The sequence below is a fragment of the Alligator mississippiensis genome, chromosome 3 (genome assembly GCF_030867095.1).
Source record: "Alligator mississippiensis isolate rAllMis1 chromosome 3, rAllMis1, whole genome shotgun sequence".
NCBI lineage: Eukaryota > Metazoa > Chordata > Crocodylia > Alligatoridae > Alligator > Alligator mississippiensis.
The window spans coordinates 148,147,867-148,175,519 of record NC_081826.1 but is presented as its reverse complement, the minus strand read 5'-3'; the positions used below and the strand labels follow the sequence as shown (position 1 = coordinate 148,175,519).

Here is a 27,653-nt window from a genome sequence, read left to right as displayed (position 1 = left end):
TTGCTGTAATAAATGTTAAATTTATTATGCAAGCAAGAGAAACTTCACAAACAGTAAGAGTTACTGTATAGGAGTAAATACAGTATATTTAGAAGAGCTCGGATACTTTATGTATTGTATTGTCTCCACCCTTTTACTAAGAAACCTTTAAGTATTTCAAAATATTCTACATGCACAATTTGCTCTTGTATTAAAAAGCCTTACACTTGAGATTGCTGAATATCAATAACTGTTCACTGTTGCAGAGAATGCACCATTAGCTAAGATCAGGAAATAGGATTTCTCCTCCACACAAAGCAAACAAGTTACTGAAAAAAAAAAACACTGTCAGCTATTTCTGTTCTCTACTGTTTAGAGATGATCTTTCCTTTTTGACAATCTTACGACTGTGAAGGGCTTGAATCTATCTGTGGACTTCAGTTTTACTTTGCAATACCAAAACATCTTTTTCTACGTTTGTACTATTTGAGACTTCTTTAAGGAATTATTTTTTGCCACTTATCATTTAGCTACAGTATTGTTGGACATACAGGAAGATCTACTGGTGAAACTAAACATCTCAAAATCAGGTCTAGGATGTAGCAGATTAATAGTAAAGCAGGTCAGAATTGGGCACTTTAAATTATTTATGTTCCTTCAAGCTAAATTCTCCTTTCCCCAACCTGAACTCCAAAAAAAAAAATAAAAGAAAAAAAAGTATTTCAGACATGCCAGCTGAAACTTGCTGAAGTATAAGCATGTTTAAACAACTCCATTTTTAACTAACTTCATTTTTACCCCATTTTTCCCTTACCCAAAAGGGTAACAGTATTCTGGTGGTTTAAAGAAACAAACAAACAAAAAAACTACCTCTAGTGGAATATTTAAAAAATGTATTTCACTTCAACAATACTGCCACTGGACAAACTACAGAAGACTTACTGGCTTCAAAATGCACTAGCTGTGGTTTTCATAAACACTTCTAAAATTGATATTCTTATGGAGCTCTTAATTATGCAGTATAGCTGCTTCTGCTGATCATTCATGCCAACAATGAAACAATTACAACAATAACTAATGAGCATGAAATCATGCTTTGGGAAAGATTATTGCATATTCCACAGTCCAATTAAAATTGTAGGACTTGACTGGTGAAAAATATAATGTAAACAGAAATAACTGATTTAAGCCACTAGCTTAGCATACTAGTTATACAAGGTTGATCTATGATAATTTAACTCATTTTTCCATCAGGGATAGATTTTACACAATGTTGCACCTTAGATAGCAGTCAGGAAAGGTTAATCATGACATAGTTTACCTTTTGTTATTTAAAATAACAGACGTGTATATAAATCCTTTCTTCCATCTAAAAAAAATGCAAATCTTACACACCAAGTCACTTTGTTAATTCAGTAAGGCAAAACAACATGATTCAGAAAGACAAAAAAAATCCCACAGAAATCATGGTATCTTATCAAGAAATCGGGAGCATCTAACTGCATTACTGAACAAAGTTTCCATATGCTGTCAATTATATTTCATAAGTGAAATATATTAGCTTTCAGAAAACTTTCAAAGGTGGTTAAAAAGTAGTTATCCATTACCACAACTAACATTATCTATTTGTTCTAACTCAAACTTATTGCAAATGAGATCAAGCCACATTCCTATAGCATACATGGATGGAACATGTCTTCATATAAAAGTAAATCTGCTTCTATGCCATTCAACAGACACTACAAAGCACCCTTAACATATGATCCAAGCCCTAGAGCAGGACAACCTCTGATAGGCCTTATTCTTAATGGCCAGGCCTTGCAAAGCAGTGGACCACGCAGACCTGTTTTGACCACTCTGGATTGCTGTGCATTTTAAATAGTACCTACATGTGGTAGGACAGCTGCAATGTATTTAATAGAGTAACAATTCCCTGTACAGAAAAAATAGTGTCAAATGTTTCAGAGCAATACCTTAAAAATTGTCATGAGGTAGAATTCTTCAAAAAAGCAGTACTCAGTGCATATTCATAGACAAAGAATAATTTAAAAAAAAGTCAAATACTCTATTTCAAGGAATTCAGATAGTAAGACTATCTACAACCAAAAGCTGCAGTGAGTTTCCATGGTACTTTCCTGTATTTGAAATGAATATTGTGTTCACAAGTCCAAATATTTACCGAGAGCTATTCCACATGATTCTCCCTATTTTATATAGTTGCCGAACTGACCTATGCAACAAAGTATTTAACAAGCTAAGTAGCAGCATTTCGGGATGTTTGGAGCAGAGCTGGTCCCTGGAAAGAGCTTTTGTGGTTCACAAAATGAAGAGGTGTGGTACCAGTGCCCTACATAATTATTTCTAGGGGTATTTTTTTTTCTAATCAATATGGTGGGAGGGAAGGAGGAGGTATAAATCCACAAGCTTTGACCAACAACTTTTCATTCTGTTTCCAAAAATTAGCTGCATGTACAAGCTTGCATAAACTTTAATCCCACTTGTCAGGCTGTCACACTAAACCATAACATTTCACTGTAGCCTTGAAAGGAACCCTAATTTAATAGTTTTACAATTCAAACACTGATCTCTGTAGACTTTTGTCTAGGCCTCTTTTATTAAAGCCCTACCCAACTAAAAGCATTGCAAACTTTGCATAAACTTGTGTTCCTTTACAAATAAGCACCCTGCCTCAGGCAGGAGGTTGGACTAGATGACCTTGAGGTCCTTTCCAGCCCTATGTCTCTATGACTTCTATGTGGGATAGCTTGTATTTCTCAGGCAGTCAGGCTAATACACAGCGTATTTAGTATTGTCATTTCCAGTCCTTGACATAACAGATAAGAAAAACCGTGTAAGCCATCTCATACACAGTTCAAGAAATCCAATTCTTAGGAAGTTCAGATTTGCAGATTGCTTATTAAATAGTATGAACCATGCATGCAGCAAGGAGTAGAAGGAATGTGGGAGTGATTATTTGCAATAATTAGCTTTTTGAATGAGTCATTTTGCAGGAGCACAGAGTATACAAATTAAGTGGATCTTTCTGTATTCTCTATATAGTTATTCAGTCCTATTTATTTCTAATGGGATTTGGCCATTGTAGTGGTGTTTTTTTGGGGGGGCAGGGGGCAGGAGGAAGAAAGAGGGGAGAAAACATTTTCTGAAACAGTTCAGATTGATTTCTATCCTATCTTCCTGTAAAAATTGTTTAAACAGGTGAAAGTTTGTTCCAACATCTATTCCCTTCCTATTTTAAATTTCAGATGGCAAAGCACCCCAACGTTTGGCTTAATTTTTTGAATCTGCCACCAATGCTATTATGAACTTGTGGTCGTAGCTACCACAACAACAGAACTCTCGTAGTACCCAAATGGTTGTTTCACTTAAATTTCATGTTGAACCTACGGAGTATTGTTTCATATCAGTTATCATCTGAAGAGAAGAGGGGATGCTCCCTGTACTTTAAATTAATGGAGCAAAGTATAACTAGATTAAGTGTCATAGGGCTTCCTCAAAGTGCATACTGCATTGAGAATTTTAAAGAGCCATTTAGTAAGAGAAACAGCAAAGAATTACACAAATAAATTTACAAAGACAAAACTGTAACTGTTTTTCAGATGCTGCATGATCAACTACTTGAAATCAATCCTCAGTGCAGCAGTCATTAACCAGATCACTTCACACCTGCCCTCCAATAGCAAAGATCCAATGTTTAGGCTTTTTATTACTGAACATTTTGCCAACAAAACATAAGGTTTTCATGATTTTTTTTTTTAGTTCTCCAAATAGGTTTCAGCGGTCCCATAACACAAGTTCCATCCAACCCCTAGAATGAGAGGTTGTCAAGGAAGTTACTCATGTAAAGCATAGAGGAATCCAAGCCCACTGTCAGATTTCCAGCCTTTAGTTCTGTGACCTGCTCAATATTGTTGCCTCCCATTTCATTTTTCTTCTCTGAATGTGGTGCCTTTGGCAGAAGGCTCTCTTAAGGAGTCATCCTAAAGTAAGTGTATTTTGTTAAAATTCTCTTTGGCTATTGAAGGCCAAAAGGAGAACCCTGAAGCTTTTTTCCAGCAATATTTCCTACTGCGCTCCAAGAATTTTTTGGCCTAATTAGGATCTTATTCTTAGGTCATGAACATATTGCAGGTTTTTCCAGGTGGTGCAAATTAAAGTACTCTCAAGACTGAAATTAGACAAGAAATGTACTTCCTATCAATCCTAATCCTGTGCGTTTAAACCAACAAATTTTAAAGAGGTGGGGGGAGGAGGGGATGAAATGGGTAGTATTTCAGCTCAACTTTGAAAAGATCAGGCTGAAAGATCTGTTGTTACCTACAGCAGTCATCTTCCTGTTTTCCTCTTATGTAAAATCCTTCAGCTCTTGTGCTAGTCTCAATCCAGGTGTGGGAAATATCGTTATTTAAATGATAGTCTATGCACTGTGTCAAATCTTGGTGTTTCATTCCTAGTTTCACGCAATGGGCACTCAGAGTTATACATGAAGTTAAGCTCATTCGTTTTCCACCCAGAGAGTAAAGTTATACAAACATCTGCTCACTCCCACTAGTGGCTTTTGAGCAACTGGAGGACATCATCTTTTTGATGCAGATTAGAAGTGGCATTCAAAATTATACCCTTGTGATAAGCTATTGAAGCAACTATACAAGGTTAACTACATTGCAAATAAGTAAAATTCAGCATTCACATGAATATTGTCCCTTGTCACTGAAGGGTCCAATTTGAGCAAATGATCTTTGGACCTATATACTTTGATCTGTTCCAAATTGACAGTGTAACTTTAAAGACAGCTTTACTAGTACAATTACAGTACCCTCTGTGGGCTATGCTTTGGATAAAAGAGGTGGCTAAGATCTGTGCACATTACAAGAGTATTTTATTATGCACTTCTGTGGGAATTAGTTGGGAATTCACCTAGTTAACAGAATGGGAAATGCAAAAAGTGTTGTTATTTCTTAATTTTCAGAACAAAATTCCAAAAAGGATTTTATTACCATAAAAAGCTTTCCGTACTATGGGTCACAGAGAGCTTGGTGGTTGGGGTACACATAACTTGCCACTTTATGCCAGACTTTTCTAAAGGCTATTTTGCAATGCTTACAAGGCAAGATGTTTATGCTTCCAATGCATTACGGCACTCTTTTCCTACTGAATTCACTGAAGAAATGCAGCTGCATCTCCATACTGAAAATTTTCTATCTGATAATAAACACAGTGTATACAAATTAAGGAAAAAAGCCTAAAATTTAACTACAGCAAAGCATTAGAAAAAGTAACAACACTTTTCTAGCCAGTCACCAAGAACCAAATTCATTATATTGGGAATGCAAGTAGGTTTTGGGGGTTTTTTTTCTTCCCCCTTCTGTTGCAAAATTAATCTAGTATGTGTAAGAACAGTTCCATTACCTCTTCACTGCAGAGAAAAGTTACAGCAGCAAAAAAGGCTGAATGAGTGGATGCAAGGAAGTCCAATTCCCTTTGTGATGAGGAAAGATTGTACCAGTGGAAACAGAGGGAGGGGAGGTTTGCTTGGTTAACTGTTCTTCCTGCCCCTGTCCTAGGCATTTTGCAGTGGCCTACCAGAAGTCATGTTGAAAAGAAAGACCAAGTGCTACTGTGCAAACCAACCAGAAAGACTGGAGATCAATGGCACAGGATCAGCAGGAGCAGGGGACTGCATGGAAGGCTGAACACAGGGTGCAGGGCATCTGGCTTGTGTATACAGTGCCAGATGTATACAGTGCTGGACTGAACTCATTTCACTGGTATGTTCACAGACCATAGTAACTATGATCTTGTCCAAACTTACAAGATTTTAAAAAGAACACACTTCAACTAAACTGAAGTAATTATAAAAACAAATGTCTGAGAAGTTCCTGTTGATGCAAGATGTGCCTAGAACTTTGGCTGATATAAAGAAACACGTCCACTAAGGCACCCTGAGGCAATCTGACAGTGCGTTGGAGAAAACTTGGTCGTCAGTACCACATCGTTGTGTGAGTACAGAGAACGGATTTCCTGCAAGGGACCAGCTTCTTTGGGCAAACAGTCAACAAGTTCACTGCACTGTGTGTCGAACCCCAACAAGCGGATCCCGTAGCCATGTGGGGAGGAAATCATTCGGCCATCAGGGCTGAAACAGAGTTCTTTGATATAACCCCGGCCTACATTGGCTTCTTCTATGCAATGAGTCAGTCGTAGAGAACAACGGGGTGAGACAGGACGCACTGGGGCTCCCTCTTGGAATTCATAGACACAGGTCCACTGCAGAGGAAGAGACAGGAAAAGTTTTATATGAACATCAGTATCCCAGATATTTCTTCACGTGAAGAGTGAATGACACAGGAACTGTCTATACACTTTGCCCATCTATTCTTACGTTCTTCAAATATGAATGCATCTAAAATATTTCATTAATATCACATAACATCTGCAAACGTTACGTTTTGTATCCTACTCTACTTTGTGGGACTGAGGAAAAGGTAATCCAAAATCTGCATTTCAGAAACTATTTTGCAGTACAACATTATAGAATTTATCTTACAATGGTTCACCCTACAACAGTTCAAAGACCAGTCATTTTCAAGTTCGGCAAAAGTCTGTCAGATTTCCAATAATTAGTAGGCAAGAAGCTTGTAGAAAGCATGTTACTTTGTATGCATGAAATCCATTTTAAGTAAATCAGTCAGCAGCCAGGTTCAGGTAAACTAGGGAGGTGTCAAATGGTAAGTATTAAAAAAGAAGCCTTTTTTCCCCCGGAAAGCAATCTAAAAATATCCCATCAGTCTCTGGGCACATGACTCAGGAAGTTTTGACACAACCCTGCACTAGTACTGAGGTTTCACAAAAAATTTCTTTTCACTTAAAAGACAAAGAAGGTCACTAGTAAAAGGCACTGAAATGATTTAAAGGTCCCTTTCTGGCCTTAAACCACAAATGAATCTATGAAGTAGCCTGCAAACTAATTACTCTAGAACTCAGCCTCAACCACTGCATACAGTTTCCCAATAAGTAGGTTTGTGACACTGTTTTGTTTACAATTCTAGTTTCAACTCATCTTGGTCCACTGTGATTTTATTTTAGCTTTAGAGCAAGTAAACATAAAAAAAAAAAATGAAAGGATGCAACTTAGACACCAACTGATCAATGCTCTTTATAAAGTAATGGAGACCTTCTCCTCCACCCCCACTGAAAGCACTTGCTCTAAACTTCATTGATTTCAGCCAGATATGTAAAGTATGAACATTTTAACTTAATATAGGCAAAAGCACACCAAGAGATTTTTAGTTTTGTGCAGAACACCATCTGACTCACCAACACAGCATGAAAAGAGTAACTGATTCAATTCCCCAAGGACTTGAGTGATTTCCCAGAGTCCAAAGGGGATAAGATGCTTTTTCTGAGCCAGAGGCATTAGAACAAGCAGGCAACTATCTAATCTTGTTTCTTTATCAAGCAAGAGAGATCAGGAGCCCTACTTCTGCAAACACATTTAATGCACATATCCAGAAACGTGCATTTTGGCAAGCACTAAGTTGTTTTAATCCATTAAAGTAGGGATGTCAGACTTGTTTGGCCCACCACACTGGATCCGGGCTGCAGGGTTCCTCAAGGGCTGGATCCAGATCTGCCTCTAGCGGTGGGGTGAGTGATAACAGAGATCCATGGGGGTTAACATGGTAGTTGCTTGCCTACCACAAAAACACATTTTCAACAGGGCTCCATACCTTAGAATTCACCGACATGCCCTACCCCTGAATTCCCAGCCCCACCAGATGCCCTGCAGTCTCTATATTTTAGGCTCTAAAGTGGGTATGTCATTGATGCTAAATAGGCCACTCCAGAATAACTGATGCAGTGCAGAGCTCTTAAGCACAGCATGCTTGAATTTTTTGGTTTTTTTTTTTAATAAGGAGAGAGCGCTCAAATTCTAACCTGCTAACCTCTTACTGGCACACTTAGACTTGTGCATTATTAGATTCAGAAGCTCCTGTTAAAAAATATTTAGGACGCCAACAAATTTTCTGCTAGTGGTAATCAAAACTGTTACAGATGGCTAGCATCACCAAGAGCTATGAATGCGAAGTGGTATCCCATAACTAAAAGCATCACATGTGCAGTTCTTAAAGTCCCTAACATCCATACAGTTAGTTTGAACAATACTGCCATGTGAGGAGCTTGGCATTTTTAGGAAACTGTCTATCACTGCAGGAAGCATGTTTCATCCACACAATGCCTGGAGGCGAAAACTGCGTTTAAAAAAAGGTCTGGGTCAACTAGTCTCATCTCCCCTGGCTGAAGTGCATTGATAATATTTGTAAATAGTCAGACTCATTTTTCCCCTTCAAAACATCAAGAGGGATAGCCTAAGTGTTCCTGGGCCACGTCTGTACAGTGCAATGCAGCACTGTGTAGAGATACCCACGTTAAACTCTAAGCAACCTGGTATATATTTATTCAGCCCAAAGCCACAGCGTGCAAGTAAAAGCTAGAACCAGTACAGCTGTATCAGCGTTGTGCTCTTCCCTCCCCAGGCTAGTCAACAGGGAGAAAAAAAGCTTATTAAAGAGAACTCAGGAAAGAGACTAATGCAGTTTATCTGCTTCTGAGACTCATGTGAAATTGGTTTAGGCCTCTCTACACAGCACTACATTGTGCCATAGAAGCCACCATAATTTTTAACATACATTCTTGTTCTGTTTGCTGCTTCATCATTTGTTCATGGCTTGAGTTATTTCCATGGTCCAGATTTGTCCATCTTTTAGGTAACACAGTTGAAGAGTAAAAGCCCACTGAAGCTCTCAGGATTTCTTCATCATGAGGAGGTCTTTCCTCATCAGGCCCAGCTTGTTTCCCCACCATCCCTTACCACACTCAAATATCAAGTTTCCCAGACTGCCTGCAGAATATCCTGACATCCTTTGTATGGTTAGGTAACGAGCATTCAGTTTTTCCTTAATGATGGTGAATGAAATACTCAAGACTCCACTGGGGACCATATATCCCCATATTGAGATAAAATATCAACTTTGTAAAAATACAAGAGGCATGGCACAAATATTTAAGGGAATCACTAGGAATAGTTAACTTAACCTAAATGAATCAGAAATAGAAGCACCATATTTTCACCTGCCAAAAAGGCATTATTTATTATGTAGAATCTATATAACACTAAGTACATCTATTATAAAAGTGTTCTTGTTTTCTTTACCTCATGGTCATCTGTGTTACTTGAGCACCGAAGAAGAGTAGCCCATCCTTTAGGATGGAGCTGCAGTGATGTGATGCAGTTACCACGATCTCTTTCTCCAGGAACTTCTGGTGTTAATACCTCAAGGCTATTTCGTGGAGATCCACCTAGGAAAATATATACCAACTCTGTCACACAGCATCACTATACTACGATTCTTATTACTTCACTCTTTGGCCAAACTCTGCATTAAAAAAAGCAGTTTATTAAATATTTGGATCTAGCTTTATTGTCAGGTATTTCCAGTGCTTTACAAAAATTAAATCTAACACCCTCATGGAGAAATGTACACCAGTCCTACAGGTGGGTAGAGATGCAGATTTTGTGAACTGCTAATAGGTATGAGGGAATAACAGAACTGGGGAATCGTTTGCTTTGACAGTTTGTCCTTCATAATAGCTGTATAAATTAGAGGTGCACTGATACATCAGTCCCATATTAGATCAGCACCAATAAAAGGAAAATTGACAGTATCGGCAATCAGCTTTTTTGGCCGATAACGTGGCTGATAAATGCTCTGTGCATGCATACAGCCACAACACAGGCTCTGTAAGCTGCCCAGCTACACATCATCTATCGGATCAGTATCGGCTGACATGGCTCATAAAAAATTGGCCATCAGTATCAGCTCAAAAAAAACCAATGTTGGTGCACCCCTAGTGTAAACCCATCTTGGATAACACAAATGCATACACAAAGCCAGAGATATCATCCCTACATACTTCTCACTGTCACTGCAGAAGGTAGTTTCAAAGACTGCTATTCTGCCATAACTTTAAAATTGACTATGTAAGGAGCATTCTGCATAAAAAGCTTACTCAGTTTACAAGTGATCTATATTTATTGCCAGTTCTTCAAACTCACCCTGAGAGCTGAACCTCAAGCTGGAATCTTTCCCTCTTATTCATCACCACCAGTAACCAAAGCCTTTACTAGTATATTCTGCCTCCTTTCATTTAGGTAGTTATATAGCCATCATGGCTAAAAACGTCACGATCAGTATCCACAACACTATTCCCATTATGTTGGTGGAAACAGATTCACACAAAGTCCAGCACAGTAAGGAAACTGAGTTATAACCAACTATAGGGCATGGTATTTCCTACTTCAATAGGCAACTTCCCCTGTAAATGGAACTTTATAAACAAGTCAGTTAATACCCAAGGAACAGGATCTGGCCACTCACTCCATGTAGGCTCTGCATGAAGCACCAGTAAACACTTATCTGTCACTGAAGCAAACAGAGATAATGAAACACAAAGCAGCAAGGAGTTCTGTTGAGCAAAAAGGAAATCTGACTAAAAATGCCACAAAGTTCAAGCTCACTGCAAGTGCTTCCATCCAGTCAGAGTTAAAAAAAAAAAAGCCCAAAAAACTAGCCAGTGGGTTTTTCCAGCCCCCTTTTGCATTTGAGGAATAAATGCCCCTACCAGTAGGTATTTACATTCGAGTGGTACAAAATGCTATGCAATACAATTAGATTGCAATTTCCCAGGTATAAAAGTGTTTATATACTACTGTGAAGTGAGTGTTCCCCTTCTGAAATCTGAAAATAAATAAAATCAGCTCCAGACACCACTAGGTGATGATATGCTGATTTGATGTAAATCCTAGTAAGATCTGTTTTTCTTACTAGTCTTATTTAAAATAAGTAGGAAAGTACATAAAACTACTAAAAACGCAACACTGCTTTTTAGGTTTTAAAAGCCACTTAGTTATTCCTTGGTTCACTTACTCATACACATTTTAATCTTAACATACCTTCCCTCTGTGAGGTTCGTGACATGTGTTTTTCAGACAATGGACCCGAATCATTCTGGTGACATGGTGAACCAACAGTTCTCGGACCAGATGAACTGGAAGATGTCATATCTGAAAACAGCAGTACCCATATAAATTAACAGGCTAGCCCAGCTTTTGTTTTGTATGCAACTCATTTTATCCCTTCAATAAATAATTTTAATGCTTTACCTGCATATGCATCTTGCTAGGACAGTGTGTTTTTTTTAAGAACTGCCCCCAAACAATGGGGTCTGATACTGAACTGCCATATGTAGACCACAATGGATTAGTATTAATTCAAACCAAAAAAAAAACAACCCCAAAGTTTAGAGAGCTAATACTGTTCAAGGCCAACTGAATGGGTGTTGACACATAAATGCTTTTAAAAGTCTGGCCCAAAAGCTTTTGGCTTCCATCTTTGACTATACCCTGAAAAAAATAAGCCTAAAAGTTTAACAGGCTCATGACTGCCTCGGTTGCAAGTCAACTGCCAACACTCTACAAACTCAACCTCGGCTCTAAGGGACAAATCGAATACCTTCCTTCTCTTAAAATAAGCATCTTCACTTAAAATAATGCTGGAAGTTAATCCTTCCCTGTTGTGCTACTCCAAACGCAACTGAAATAGGGTTTGACCTGCAGCATTTTTATAATAGATGGAGATGAATCAGAAAACAAGAATTCAATTTGGCTTACAGATTTCAGGACAACTGCATGCGAGTGGCTGTTAGAAATCAGTTTCTTTGTTCACTAATAACTACTGCAAATTAGTAATATGGCAACAAAAAGGAAAATCTGTTATGCCATTTTTAAAAGTCACATTTCAGAGTAGCCCCAAATATTAAATTCCACTGTCTGGTTGAGTAAGAAGCTCGTGGCAGTTCTGCTAAGATAAAAGGAACCAAACAAAGAAAGGACATGCACAGTTTTTTCTTTTTCTTCACTTTTTGGTTCTGTTATTGTAATATTGCAAAACATAAGCCACAGAACTTTTTGCTGCAAAGTCATATGGTCCCAGCCACAAAGTCCAGGTTGTAAGCTCATTGTGCCAAGCAGTGCTGCCCATACACACATAGGCTGCGTAGCTCTGTGTACACCAAACCCATTGGGAAGCAGTACAGCTACACTTGCATACCAGTAAGGGCAGACACCTGGTCTCCGCTTCTCAACAGTACTAATCAGTCTGCTCTTAGCAACACAAACTCTAGCCAGGACTTAAGTGTCCGGCACTACCTGGCATTTTACAGTGACAGGAAATGTATCTTTACCACACAGACAAAATGACTTCGTGTGTCATGTGAAAGCATTTCATTCCATCTGTCAAGCATTGGAAAAGGCCACCAAGGGAAGTTGCGGGATTTCCATTTCTGGATATTTTCACAAGCAGGTTGAACAGACACTTGAATGGGATAATTTAGTCAGGAATCATCCTGCTTTTAGCAGGGAGCAGAACTTCCAGTCCTACTTTTCTATGATAAAAAATACTGTAAATATTTAATATCATTCAGAATTGTGGGTCTCATTAGGTATCAAGCCACAGAACCAAAGTGCCCTTGAACAACTCATCATATAAATCTTCCTAGCCACTCCTCCCTGCTTTCTACTGGTCAAGGGAATAGTCTAAAATAATACATCTATCAAGAGATGTATGATGCAAGACATCAGTGACAATTTACCTGAACTTGATGTAGTTCTTCTGGCTCTTAAAATTGGATAGCTGCCAACCTCTAAAGACTTGTTTAAATCAAGGTCATGCAAAATCAGGAGATATCCAGAGGAGGTCGAGATCAACATTTTTGAACAGTCTGGTGTCAATCTCATCCGCATGAGAAACCGGGTGTGAAAAAACTTCTTGTGAGGACATCCATCTTCTGTGCACCTGGACAATGAAGGAGGAAAGATGGTTAGGGCTGAAAAGTAGGAGCCTGAGGTCAGCATCTGAAATCTGTAAGTTAGGTTCATAAGCAGATAAAGTGGGTGATGAACACCCCCTCTTTCCCAGGAACTAATTCACTTGTTATTTTTGTGCATCAGTTAAGATGGACTTTAAATAGAGACTGGAAATCTGCACTTGCATTTCAAGTTAATTCTGCCAATTTTCAGCTTTTAAGAATGACTTTTTTGGAGTCTCAAGCTCACTCAAGATAGATTCCTTTTAGTTCCTTGGTCTTCACTGTACTATGGCAGTTCAAATTTGTGACAGTCACTGTTGGCTGATGAATGATCACAATGATTGTATTAAAGAACTTACTAAGCTTTCATTCCGAACAGTGTGTCTTCATCCTGCTATTCACATTTAGGAGAGTCCTGTCCTCTCACAGTTCATGCATTAATGGAAATACACCACCCGTATACCTGTTGGTGTCCCAAATGATCACGTTTCCATCAAACCCAGATGTCACCAGTAGTCTGGTATTGGTGTCATACTCAATGTTCTTCACCCAGCTGGTGTGACCATGTAAAGTGCACACTTTTGTGTTTAGTTTTCTCAGATCCCAAAGTGCTATTGTAGTGTCATCAGAACAAGTTGCAAACAGTCGATTATCTAGAAACCTGTAAAATGGACAGAAAACTAAGTATCAAAGTGAACTCAGATCCATGGTACAGCCAAGGCACTATTACCTCATACTTAGCTATTCCTGAACTGGTATTTGTGGGTTTTAATTTTTTGTGACAAACCGTTACAAATGAAAGATAGTTTACAGTAATAGATAGGATCCCCCAATAAAAATTTTACATTTTTGCCTCAAAGAGTAGCAAGGATATTTGTTTACCTCCCTATCTCCTTTCAAGGTATAAACTGAGGAGAGTATGCAACCAGATCTACAAAACAAAACGAAAACATGGAATGACAATTTTTATTATAGCACCAACCACAAAGTTTGTATAACTGCTATGAGGACATCCCTGAATCAGATGATCTTTTGCTGGAGAGCACCAGTGATCCAGGTTTTCTGTTCCTCACAGAAAAAAAGAGAGAAAACTACAGATTTCCTGCCTTTATCAGAGAAAAAAAAAACGGATTTTCCCTTTTAGCAGAGATACCCGCGGATGCCCCGCTCTTGCAAAGAGCTCTGCAGGTGGCAGGGTCCAGCCTGCAAGAGCTCCTTGCAAAAAGGGTAGGAAACCGCCAACCCTGCCCAGAGTGGGAGGGAGAGGGGGAAAAGGGCAGGGCCTGAGGCTCTCAGTCACCCAAGGCTTGACTCAGGCTCACTTTCCTTCCTGGCGCCTAAAGTGAGCGGAGTTTGCAGGGGGCTGGGGGGTTGCAGGTCATAGCTTGGGGCACAGGCAGGGCTGGGAGGGCCATGGGTGGCAGGCTTGGGTGACTCCCAGGGCTGGAGAGAGAGCCAGCAGAGCAGGTGGGGGGCAGGACATACGTGTGAGGCTAGGGGCTGAGGAACAGGGAGGTGTTGGGGGAAGCCCCACAAGGAGTGCCTGCTGGTGGTGCGCGGACCAGGAGCAGCGCACTATCGGCCCTTCAGGGAAGCTGAACAGGTAAGTGTGGAGCCCGCTCAGGCCGACAGCGTGCTGCTCCCAGTCCATGTGCCATGGCTGGACAGGCACTCCATATGGGGCTTTCCCCAACCCCTCCCCGCTCCCTCAGTCCCCAGCCAGCTTCCCGCAGGAGTGCCTGCCTGCCCGGCAGCATGCTATCGGCCTCTCAGGGAAGTTGCATACAGAAGTAGGGAGCTCGCTTGGGCTGACAGCGCATAGCTCCTGGTCCGTGCACTGTGGGGCAGTCCGGATCGGCTTCATGCCTTCATGGGCAGCTTCCTGCAGGAGTGCGGGAAGCCACACAAGGGGGCACAGAGTCCACTCAGACAACAGCACGCAGCTCCCAGTACACACACTTCGGTGCAGGGGGGACGGACCTGTGCGCACCCAATCTGTGCGGGGGGGGGCAGGGACAGGGTGGGTGTGCACTGCAGGCTCGTGGTCCCCACCCTGCTGCCCTCACCCAGGGCCTCCCCAGCGCAGCATGTGCAACCCGGAACAGCAGGGCACAGTAGGAAAGCTACCTGCCACTGCGAACTCTACACTGCCCTGGCCACACTTCCCCTGTGTGCACGGGGGGCGGTGCAGGGTTGCACCTGTTGCTGCTGCCCCCGCTTGCAGGGGAAGTGTCACCAGGGCATCAGAGTTCACACAGGCATGCAGCTTTCCTGCACAGTCCCACTGTGCCCTGCCACGCTGGGTAACATGCTGCGCTGCAGAGGCCTTGGGGGAGGGCAACAGGGCAAGAAGCCCTACCCCTGCCCACCGCACACATCTGGGGGTGGGGGACGCAGGTCCCCCTACCCTCAGGAGCGCATGCTGCAGCCTTGCCCCCACGGAGTCTGCAGCAGGCAGGCAGCAGTGGGGGCGCTGGCTGTGCTCCTTCTGCTGCAGCAGCCGCTGCCTTCTGTTGAGGGCAGAGGGCTGTGGACCTGGGTCCCTGGCCCTATAGCCCTGGCAGCTTGCGGGGGGGGGGAAGAGCACCAGCAGGACTGGAGTGTGGGGGGCCTTTAATTTTAATCACGGATTTTGGGGGTTTTAATCAGAGAATTTGCAATTTTTTAAATCAGGGAAAACCAGGGTCCCTGGAGATCACACATCATCCCTGTGGCAGTAAAGCACAGGGAAAGTTAAAATGCATGAATTCTCATCTTTTAATGCAATGTAACAGGCACAAAAGGGGCATGAGCACCCCATGACTATCCAGAGTTCGGATCATTGGTAGGATGTTCCCACAACCGATTGTTTAGGAATCTCTGATATCAAGGCTGTCAAATTTAATTTAGACCTTCAGCCTTCACCTTGGCATGTGGATTCCTCTACTTCTTTGAACAGGCAAAGTGCTGAAAACAACAGGAATTCTGGTTTCTAGACTCCCAGGGAGCACGAAATTCTAGTAGGTACTGCCGGACCGGGACAACGCTGTCCTGCTCTTCACTTCTATTCTCATCTTCCTTTGTTTCTGCCTTGTCTGCTACTGCTTCATTCCTCCTTCTCTGACTCTTCCTCCCATTACTGCTGTATAAAAATACTCACTTCGCCTAATTCAAATACTCCTTTTAAAGAAACCCTGATATTTTCTGTGAAGCCTACTGTAATTAATCCACTTATTTAACCTTGCCTCATTGTAAAAGGCACCCATGCTACTAAGTTACCTAGAACATTTTACATCCAAGACTTTTTTTTGGCTACACTCCTTAGGATAGAGGGTGTTTCTCTGTTTTGTACAGCATATCACCACGATCTCTTAAATAGCTGAGTGAATCAGTGAAGGAGGCAAGCACAAATTAGACCTCACTATAGCTGGTCATGTCACTAAACAAGACAACATAGATTGTTTTAAAATTTGACAAAACAAAATTAGCAGCAGTCAATTTTTCAAAAGTGCATTTGTACACAGAACCTACCAAGAGGCAGCTCATCAGACATCCAGGGTTATTACACAGTACACAGGTATTTCTCAAAATCTGGCCCAAAGTTAGCAGAGAAGCAGAAGATGCTTTTTGAAAATAGAAGAATCAGTCCATTAAACAGGTGACCAGCATAGAGTAAAATATGCACTTCACCGTTCCACTTTCATCTTACTATTTTTCTTTAAAGTCACAGTACAGTTACCTCAGAAACATTTAAAAGAAAAATTAAGGTGGGGAGCGGGAGAGGGTTTCCAGCTTTTTCACGAGTATCCCTTTATAATCACTAGGGATCCTGGTTTTCTCAGATTTAAAAAAAAACCCTAATTTTTGGTTAAAAACGTAACCCTAAATCCACACTTTCCTTGATTAAAATGAAACGTATCCATCCATCCAGATTTGGGGTTATTTTTTTTTTTTTTAACCAAAAATTGGGGATTTTTTTTTTTTATTTTTTTTTTTAAATCAGAGAAAAACCACGGTCCCTTCATGTTCATGCCCTAGAATCCTGAAAGCAAGCATTCACTCCCTGTTAATTTTGCCTTTGGCTTCACTGCCTCTTCCTTAATTCAGGGACCAGCAGAAAGTTAGCACAACTCTGGGATCATTCACTGTGGCTACAGGGCCAGCAAAGGGAGGTGCAGACAGGACTGGAAGCAGACAACACAGTAGGAGCCAGGAAGCTCTCCATCCAAGTCCTAACCTACTGCTCAGGATGTGGATGCTAGCTCTACTTTCATGCCATCTAACTCTTAGCATCACCTTCTGCTGCCAGGCTTCTCATCTTTTATCCAGATCTCACTTTCTTTAAGCCTTAGTCCAACACTTCCATCCTCTTTTTGTGCATGTTTTATAATGTAGCTGCTGCTGACAAGCACACATTTTTCTTTTTAATTGACACCATACCTCATTTAATCCACAGGCTGAACTGCAAATAGTCACAACTTCAAGGCGCAGATCCTGGGAGAGCATGAACTGACTGACGTGTTTCAGCTCTGGAAAATCTACATGCTGGAAAGTGGTGATGGCTATCAATACTGCACATGCTATTTGCTTGTCCATCTGGTGCCATTTGGTCTCTCATTCTTAGGGAGACAGGGAGGCTCTTGAACATGTCTTTTTTTTTTTTTTTTTTTTTTTTTTTTTTTAAAGAGACACCCATCTTTTAAGGATCAAGCTTAAAAATAAATCTTTATGTAATTTAAAACTCTAATTTTAATTAGGAAACTAAAATACAACAGACAACTCAGATCTGAGGAAGGGTCTTTTGTACCCAAAAGCCTGTCTAATATCCCTCCCATTTGAACAGTTGGTCCAATAAAAGGTATCACCCACAGCAATTTTTATCTCACACGTACTTTTTAGTTACATGATACAACAGAAAGACAATGAAACCGATTTTAAAGCAGAAATGTATTTATTTAAAGTTGTTTGTTTTCAAATCCTTATCTTTATCCACCCACTTCTCACAGTTAAACATGCTGTCCTAACTCATTCACTGGGCATCATCATCCAGCCTGTACACCAAATAAAGCACATGTAGTGTACCCTTGCATCACCCCGTGCTCACACCATCCACTTCTTGCAAGGAATAAGCATGGATCCTATTTATAATGACAAGTCTTATCTGAAGGAAGATGCCAAACATCTTAAAGTCAAAGAAGGCAGTCAGGATGGAGCAAGTCTATGGGTCACACTAGTTACATGATGACAGCCAGAGGGGCAATTATCCTAGCAGGTAAAAACTTTATCTTCACACTCTCTGGTTTCTGGCCAAAACCCATCCCAGCATGAGGTGGCAACAGGCAATTTGATGGTCTGCAAGAACCTGCATAGAGAGGTGGTTTCAAATGGCACAAAGCTCTTTGCTCTAGCAGACAAAGGCTGATAAGTCAGGGATGCAAGGTGAGGCTAGGAAACCCAAACTAAGAAAACAGGATGCTTTTCTTTAGTGAGAGTAATAAGCCACTAGAAAAAGCTATTAAGGGAAGTATGAGGTTCTGCCATTTGAAGCATCTCATATCAAGTCTACATGTCTTCTAAAAATCATGCTCTACTACAATCACCAGTTGGTGGATCAGTATGAAAAGTCACTGGGTGAAACCTTTATAATGCACACATGGATAGAAAATGACTGTAGGGTCATTTTTGCTATAAAAAATCTAGGATCTTGCTTTGCTTTAACAAGAGAAAATGATGCAACTGCTTGTCTGAAAGTAAGCAAGTGTGTTACATGCAAGGTGCTTGCAAAAGCATCTAACAATAAGTCCAAAGTAAATAAAACCAAAAAGATCACCAGGACTGGCTATAACAGGACAAGGAGAGCATTAGAGACCAAAGTAATTGTGCCTGCTGCTGTCCTTTGCAGACCAAAACAAGAGAAGGCAGAGATACAAGATTATAAAAATAAAGGGACAGGGATAAACACCACCTAAGAGTTGAATTTTATTTCTCTTTATTACAGACCATCTAAAAATTGCACCTCTTCACAAGTCTGCTGACATGACTGACTACACTGGGAGTGACCCAAGGATAAGCTGTAAGCTTTTTATCTAACTATCTCTGCTGAACTGGCATAGCAATGGACAAGTGAAATGGGTGATAAACTTAGACCTGATGGACAAGGAAGTCTAAGTCAGTTATTTTTGTACCCTAAAATATATACATTTATATTCAGCATACTAATCCATATATTTCAAAGCTCTTAGCATCTAGATTATGTCAAACATGTCATTAGTGGCAACACTTGGTTTGCTGAGTGTTTTTCATTGGAGATATCATTTGTATTACAAGAGCATCTAGGCTATCCAATTATGGACTAGGGTTCTAGTATACACAGGGTGGCAGGGTAGGGGACAACGACATAGTTGAAACAATGAGCTAGAAAAATGAATTTTGCAGATCCATCCTGAATGGGCAGGCAGGGCAAGGCTGTACTTGTCAAAAGCTGGACAAAAGGATGCTGCAGTGACTAAGAGGTGAGGTGAAACTCTGCCACAAGTTTCACCTGGGTGGAGATATGAAAGGCAGTAATGTCATTGAGGTGTATTGCAAAAAGGACCTGAAAGAGTCAGTCAGAACCTGGATACCAGGACTTGGAGAAAAGTTCAAGTCAAAGATAACAATGAGATTATGGGCCTAAATGACAGGCAGGATAGAGGGGATACCCAAAGTGATCAAGAAATAGAACAGCAGAATGTCTTAAATAGAAAGATTAACTGTTTTAGGCGTACTGAGCTTCAACTCTATTTTCATGCCAAAATGACAGTTTCAGACAGTAGTTTAACCTTTTTAGACTCAAGGCACCCCCTCCATAATGTCTCTGAATTACTGGCATTCCATTTCCAAAAGTTTAATTTTGCTCATTATTTGACCACAGAAAAATAACAGAGCAATTCCTCTGTTGCAAAGAACTTGAGAAGACTATAACATGTAAGAATGTTTCTGGCACTATAAATTCTTATTTGAAGTCTCTGGGTTTATCTTGTGTAGGTATCTGCACACCCTGCAGTGCTAATACCGTGTTACACCCTTAAAAGGATCTTTCAGTACTCTAGTTGAGAATCACTGGATTAAGAGTTGTGTTTGGATACGAGGCAGCAAATCTGGAACCAACAGGTATATCTGTGAGCTGTCTGCAAAAAGATGGCAGTTGAATTGGTATTTGTGACTGAGAGTACCCTGATAAAGTATAAGAAAATGAAGGGGAGGGCCCTGTGGGACACCCCACAGAAAGGAGGAGAAGGGGGAACAAAGAGGATCTTTTGACATGATAAGTAGAACAGAAGCAGAAGCAGGAAAGGCAAAAATCACAATAGCCAGGGAAGAACCAGATTTCAAGAGTATGGTCAACTTCCCATAAGGCAGCTCATAGGCCAAGGAGGGGGCCGGAAAACTGGCTGTGAGAGGTGGCTAGGTCACTAGGAGTCAGACAATAGCACAAACAGTTTCAGTTGAATACAAAAAGTAGAAGCCAGAGCAGAGATGCATGAAAAGGAAAGAGTCAAGTTTGCCTCGTGATCAGCTTATGTTGGCAGATTGGTACGTTAACCAATAAGGCCACCTTTGGTCATAAGGTAAGAATGTCCGATATGAAAACCTGTGACAAACAAGGAACCCAAAGGATGCCTTATTTAAAAAATAAACAAACAAACAAACAAAAATCATTTTTAGAATATAACGTAAATAGAATATACTTCTAAATTCAAGGTGTGGAGTCCTGGAATAAGGAGGAGGTTAGGGTAGCAAAACGCACACTCAGAGTAGAGGGGAAAAACAGTCTTTGCTTTTGCACTCCCCACCTCTCACTGTTCACCTTTCATACAAGACTTTGGGTAAACAGTGTTTGAAAAACAAAGCTTCAGCCCCCACTTCTAAAGAAGAGAGGAGGGGCAGCACAGGAAGGTATCTCCATTATGCAACACATCACCACGTTCTCTTGTTGAGGTCTTCCAAAAATATTTAATCGTCACTCTTCTCTTCACCAAGCCACAGTGTGAACCAGTCAATCATTTTTCTCCAGAATTCTGAAGAGTAGCAATAAAACTGGCCATGTCAATTTGTCCTGCTGCAATCTTGAGATGCTATGAGCTAACAGATTACTGCCTAGCTAACAGCTAGGCAGTAATCCTGTCTACAGGCTCAGACAGGCAACACTGCATCAGCTCCCATTTGGGAGACTACCTTCACAACTGTAACAACTACATATTTAAGGTTTAATAGTTTTCCACAGAAAGTGATGACTCAGGACCCTCAGATTATCATGGGGTTCCCACCTCCTTGATAAGCAGACAGCAAGTTTTGTGAGTTAGATTCTAATACAGTGCAGTCCATCACATTCATTGTTTAGTTCAATGTCAAAACTCTTTACTGTATGACAAGCTCCAATGGGACATCTTCATTTTGACACAAGACTTGCCAGACTGCATCAGCTTCTCACTCCATCTATGCCACAATTCTGTCTCCAATGATGGCAGTCTCAAGTGCAAGGAACCCTGTAGTAGGATAATCAGTCCCCAGTGAAGGCCACATTCTAATTCCAGAGTCAGAGACTGGTTTAAAGTAAGGGCAGGCAAAGTCTTGCCAGTGGTAGACTCCATTTCCCAGCATCCCCTGCCCATGTTGCTGCAGCTGGTATCCATGGAGACTCCAGCAGTGACAATGAGGCCACGGTTTCCATGGAGACCAACCTCAGCAGCACTGGCAGGGCATGAGGCTGCTCCAGGGCTGGGATCCTGCAGTGATGACAGCATGGTCCAGAGCTGGGACAGAGCTGTGATCCACTGCCCACACACCCTGGGTAGGGGCATCCAGACAGAGGATCGCAGCTCTGCCCTGGCTCTGAACCACGCTGTCACCACTGCAACATCCTTTCTTTGACCACAGAGCAGCTCCCCATCCAGCCACACGCCCTGCCAGTACTGCTGGGGCCAGTCTCCATGAAAGCCCTGGCCCCGAACTGTCAGGGAGCCATTGCTGCTGGGGTCTCCATGGAAACTGGCTGCAGTGACATAGGCAGGGGCTGTTGGGAAATGGAGTCCGGCCTCTGGCTGGATCCGCCATTTTGCCCACCCCTAGTTTAAGGCCTTGACCATGAGATTTCCCTTTCCTAAACCCTGATTAAACTAAAACACCAAATATCCTTGCTTTCCAAATAAATGCTCATCTTTTTAAATCTTTCTAAGTTCTGGCTTTGTATAAATACAAATCCTTTTCTTCCTGTGCCTGGTGCTTACAAAACATACCCCGCAGTTACTAGGCAAACTGAAATAACCAATATTCCTTAAAAACCAAGCCCTCCACTGCATCCCTCAAACCACAGTCATTTAAAAGGAACAAGTGTGTGTGTTTCGTATTGCAACCAGACACACAATAATGCTCTTCAACTTCTCACCCTGTTCTCCCCCGCTCCCTCCCCTGCAACAGGATGCAGCAAAACAAGGTAAACAGTACACATTAAATCACATTCTGTTGGCTGGATAAAATGTGTAGGAGAAGAGAAGACTGAACTAAATTATGACAGCACCACAATGCACAAAAAATATCTACCGTTAAAAAAATTATGGCATTTCCTTGCATTTAAAGTTTGGCTTCCCGCCATGCCCCCTCCCCCAAGGGACTGACCTGATATTATTTACACAGTCCTCATGAGCTTCAGAGAGAGTTTTGATGTGCTTTGAAGATATGGGGTCAAAAAGCAAAACTTCAGTCTGTTCACAAGCAACAGTCAGCACTGACCTGAAAAGAGTAAGAGAAAAGGAAAGGTATTACTCATTTAAGAAAGTAAAGTCTTTAAATACTCTTGACAGGCATCCGTTAGACCTATTCTCATCTCTGCTTTGTTACCAACTGTGCACATTTCACAAAGCCCAAGACACTGTTCTGATTTTGCGCAGGTAGCTTTGTTCCATTGCCTTCTTTCCACTGTGCAGTCTCAAATAAGGAGTTTAACATTGGCATGCTGTCTACTCAACTATGAAGTCATTTCTTTGTCACCTGTTCTGAAAAAAAAACCAAACCAAACCTGCTCTCCTTTGCAGCTTGGCGGCTGGCATAAATCGATGCGTAGCTGGTGTATCCACTGGACAGGTCATGTGAACCCTTTAATTGAATAACGGCTAATTTATAACTATTATGCTACTGCATAAAACTTGATGACAACACAAATCAATCCACAGGCTGAGTAGAGTTACGAGAGTTTTGAACAAAATATTATCTAAGGGTGTTGTGTCCCATCACTGCCTTTGTATTCTAACCTACTGGCTACTGGGTGGGGGAGAGAGATAAAATCTAGGAATACATATGGAAACTGGAGCTCCATATGTGTGCAGCTCTGTTCATAACTGCAGCCTATTAAATGGAAGGAGAAGGAGGATGTAGACAACAATATGGGTTCTAACCCAAGGTTTATAACAGACTTCTGTGGCCATTTCACAGTCTTTCTCCACCTATGGACTGAAGGATCTTGCAAAGCTATATCAATTTGTGCTTGAATAGTGTACTAGAATCCAAGGGTTAGAAGGGACCTTAGGATCATCTAGTCTGCCCCCTTATCCTGAAGAGACAAGAGATGCTATTCCTAAAAGACCCTCTAATAGCCAGCTCTGAATAAGCTTGGTGAACTGACAGTAGTAGTACCTAGCAAAGAAATACGTAGTACCTGTGGCACTGAATCCTAGAATGTGGGTCATGTCACCATCTTACTAGCTGGAGTAGTTTAAAAAGATCCAAAATTATAAAATATAATCACAATGTACTTAAGCACCAGCTGATCAGTAATGCAAGGTTTTGCTATTTAAACTATGATACCATCCTTTAGGCATGTTAACTAACATGGACCAGACCATGTTAAGTAACCAGCCAGTAGCTGCAGCAAATCCAACTGACTCCCTCTCGGCCTAGGAAACTATAACCATTCTTTCTTTTTTTCTAAAATTTGGGTTGGGTAGCTGCTTATTTGGAGACTGACTCAAAGCCTGTTAAAGTCAGTATAAAGAAAACATTCAGAATATACTAGTTAAACAACGCTCCACCAGAAAGCAAAATTCATACACTGACTAACTGAATTAGCCTTCATCAGAATGATAACATTTGCCATCCGACCTGCGGTTTGTCTCATTTAACTACACAAGGACTGTAGGACGTATTAAGGCAGAGACATGTTCACAGATAACAGCAACAAGGAAGTGGCAGCAAGGCAATTTCCAAATTCCAAAGAGCCATATAAAGCATCAAAAGTCCATAGTCTTTTAAAGAAATATGATTTTGCATTAGCCAATAGTATCTTCTATCATTACTATAAAACAACATTTTAAAGACAGGTAAATGTTACCAAGCCTGATTTAGTACTATTAAGATCAGTTGCCACTGCCAAACCACTGTAAGTGGATTTTAAAGCTGTTCTAAAAGGAGGGCTAAGGATTTTCCTAGCATGACAGAATTCCAAACTGCTTTAGAACAACGCAGTGAAGCACATCAAAGACTGAGGGTTGTCTGCTCCACCAACCCGAGGAAGCAAAATACGTGCCAGAAGCTAGAATCCAGTAGCTCCTCAAATTTGAGCTTCCTGTCATCCTGTGCTGTCTGGAGAGATAAACATGTCCTGTCCAAACTGGGGACCTTTGTGCTGATGTAACTATGCTGCACCATAGCAAGCGACACTGAACTGGCACTGCTCACCTTCACTAGGTGTTTACATCATCACCCCAGCTACCCCAGCATAAAACATTTCACTTCCATCCCTTATGCCACCAGCTCCTGCAATCTCAGCAGAAGACTGACCCTGTTGTTTTGAAAAATTGGCACGACTATACACTTACATACTGAAAACATGACAGAGGAATTCATCTGTCCCAACATGAGAACTGCCAACAGCTCAGTTTGGTACTTATTGAAATTTCATTCTGTCCTGCTCTGAGAATAGAGAATGAGGCAAATTAGGGGCCAGATCTGGTGTGATGTAACTGCTTGATTTCATTGGTAGTTTCACCACCAATATCCAAGGAGAACTGGAACTTGGCTCTGATTAAGTTTCAGTGCATCTGGGAGGCTACACTACCACTCACAGCTTGTCCTTGACCATTAAAACTTTGTATTTGGTTGTCCAGAAACAAAATATGGTTGTGTCCACTTTGGGGGGGGATGCAAGTCAACTAAAATGAAAACATGCCGCAAAAAGTGATTGTTCAAATATATTTTTCTGAATTCTGCTTGTTCCACATTGTGCTATTGTTCTAGGACCTTCCATCCTTCTTTAAGCTCACCTAACTCTCTCTTTTTAATTTTGTCTATATTTTAAAGTAGATTTTAGTGTTCTGTTACCTCAAGTCTAAAACTAATGGGCTACAGGTGTACAACATGTCAAATTCAAATAATTCGAAGTAACGTTCCTTTGGTTCCAAACCCCGATCTCTCACAAAAATAGTAGGTTAATCCTCCATCAATATGCCCTACTACTACTGTTGAGCGCTTGCTGCCAGTAGCATACTTGCTAAATCAGATGAGAATCAGAATGATGCCGATCTATTGCCACGTCACCTACTACACTTATAAGCAAATATATTGTTGGACACCAGAGTGCTGTAGTTCCCCAGTGCACAAATAACTTGTTTCTATTCTCAGTGGGCCTCAAAAGGTAGGACATTAAAACTAGATCTGGTCTCCTCCAGTCAAGCATAAAACTAAAAATGTCAAGTACCACACTTTGAGCTCTGTCCCAGCTCAAGCACCACACTTTGAGCTAATCCCTGCAATTTATGTATCTGCTGAACATGGCCCAGGCGGTCATTCGGATGGGGGGGGGGGGCGGGGGCAGTGTGGAAGGGGTGCACACAGATTTTTCTGTCTGTAACCAGCCTTACATTTTGCAAGAAAACAGCACCCTGAATACACAGTGCTATTAGACACACCACTGTCCAGAGTCAGTTTTGCTAATCTTCCTGAAGTCAGTGGCATTACCTGCATAAACAGCCCCACAAGAGGAATAACCCTTGATCCCAGTACAGGTCTGAAAGATTAAAACCCAGACCACTCTTGGAAGTGTCAAGCAGCTCTGCCAAAATAGCCAGTTAGTGAGACCAACCCACAAACCTTTGCAAACAGCAGATGAACAGACGCATATTGAGTTTCCACTAGTAACTTTTTCCATTAAAAAAAGAAGAGGAAATAAACCCAACTAGGTTTTATCAAATACAGAAATTGATTAACTAGCTTAAACTTTTACCTACTGCTTGGGATCAACACATCCCCCATCATTCAAAAACCTGCCAAGTGATGAGCAGGATCCAACACACCACATTTTGTGGGGAAGATTTCTGCTGCCCGCCAAGAATCAGGGGATTCGGGACACCCTTGACCAAAGCAAAACCCACAAACCCTCTTTCCAGGATTTGTGGATGCGCTGCTTCTACCTGCAGAGGTTTGATCACTTCCTGGCCTTACTTAGCATTATGCCTCGGTTACATAAGAGGCTCCCTGGGTGGGCACACAGCGCTGCCATTCCTGCCCTCCCCCCGCGGCTCAGGCCCCTCACAGGGAAGGCAACAGGCTCCTCCCAGCCCCGGGCCCGACAACCACGGGGAAGCGGCTCCCGGGCACCAGGGCGTGCGGGTGGGCGGCCCGGGCCCGGCCTTACCCGTCGGGGGAGTACTCGAGATTGAAGACGGCGCCGTGCGTGCGGGTGCTGAGCGACACGGAGTCGGCGGGCTGGATGGCGCTGTACAGCCCTGTCAAGGCGCGGTAGTTGTCCCGCGCCGGGTCCACGAAGGGCCCCCGGCCCAGGCCCCGCCGCCGCAGCCAGCCCAGCAGCCCGCCCCGGCCCCCAACCCCGCCGGGGCCCGCGGCGGCCCGGGGCGAGGCGGGCGGCGGGTCGCCCCCGGCCGCGGGGCTGGCGGCGCGCGCCGGCTCCATGGCGGCGGCGACCGTGGGGGCCTTGGCCTGGCCCCGCGCGCGGCTCATCCCGCCGCCATCCCCGCGCCACCCACCGCAGCGCCAACACCGCTACTTCCGGGGCGGGGCAGCGCCTGGCCCCACCCACCGGAAACCATCGCCCGGCAGACCCTCCCCTTCCTCCCGTCGCCCCGCCCCCAGCGGCTGGCCCCGCCCCTTCCAACCCTGGCGCTTAGCGTTCTCAGTCTGCGGCCCCGGCTAATCCCCACCCTCCTCCCGCGGTCCCGCCCCTCGGGAACGTCCGGGATCTCAGCCCCGCCCCCCCCACTGGTGAGGCGGCGGAGCAGCGGCCGGGGCGGAGCCTGGAGCAGCTGTTCAGACAAGCGGGGGGGGGGAGGCAGTTGCCTGCTGAGGTTGCGGAGCGCTGGCCAGCGACCTTGAAAAGTGGTGGTGACTTGGGCCGGTCCCGGATGACTGGATCAGGGCAAACAGTGCCTATCAGTAAGGAAGGGAAGAAGGAAGATCCAGGGAACTACCGACCGGTCATCTTCACCTCAATCCCCAGTAAAATGATGGAGCAGGTCCTCAAGGAATCCATTTCTAAGCACTTGGAGAAGAAGAAAGTGATCAGGAACAGTCAGCATGCAGTCACCAGTGGCCAGTCATGCCTGAACAACCTGATTGCCTTCTATCATGAGATAAGGGGCACTGGGTGTGAAGAAATCCCCCTCTGTCCACCCCTTCTTGGGTCAGTCCAGCTACACCTCTGTCTCTTTCACCTGTTTGCTATCCGGTACAACCTGGTCACCCAGGTGACCAGGTTAGATAAA

The 27,653-nt window shown here is 42.4% G+C and overlaps 1 protein-coding gene across 1 annotated transcript; it reads right to left on the bottom strand.

Annotated features, from left to right (window-relative positions):
• On the bottom strand, positions 1-26,915 carry DCAF10 (DDB1 and CUL4 associated factor 10). The gene is made up of 7 exons (XM_006272082.3): positions 26,570-26,915; positions 22,561-22,674; positions 13,388-13,585; positions 12,709-12,911; positions 11,012-11,122; positions 9,212-9,357; positions 1-6,264 (listed from the first exon to the last, which is right to left on the bottom strand). The coding sequence occupies exons 1-7, from the start codon at positions 26,890-26,892 to the stop codon at positions 5,896-5,898; spliced, it is 1,464 nt and encodes a 487-aa protein (XP_006272144.3). The 5' UTR covers positions 26,893-26,915; the 3' UTR covers positions 1-5,895.
• Between the last annotated feature and the right edge of the window lie 738 nt (positions 26,916-27,653).

What these genes read in the sequence shown, in the direction of transcription:
- DCAF10 (XM_006272082.3), bottom strand. Translation starts at nt 26,892, where the DNA reads ATGAGCCGCGCGCGGGGCCAGGCCAAGGCCCCCACGGTCGCCGCCGCC. An exon ending in GACTGTGTAAATAATATCAG is followed by an intron (nt 13,586 to 22,560) that starts GTCAGTCCCTTG and finishes TCCATTTTACAG; the next exon opens with GTTTCTAGATAATCGACTGT. An exon ending in AAGAACTACATCAAGTTCAG is followed by an intron (nt 11,123 to 12,708) that starts GTAAATTGTCAC and finishes TGCTGTTTTCAG; the next exon opens with ATATGACATCTTCCAGTTCA.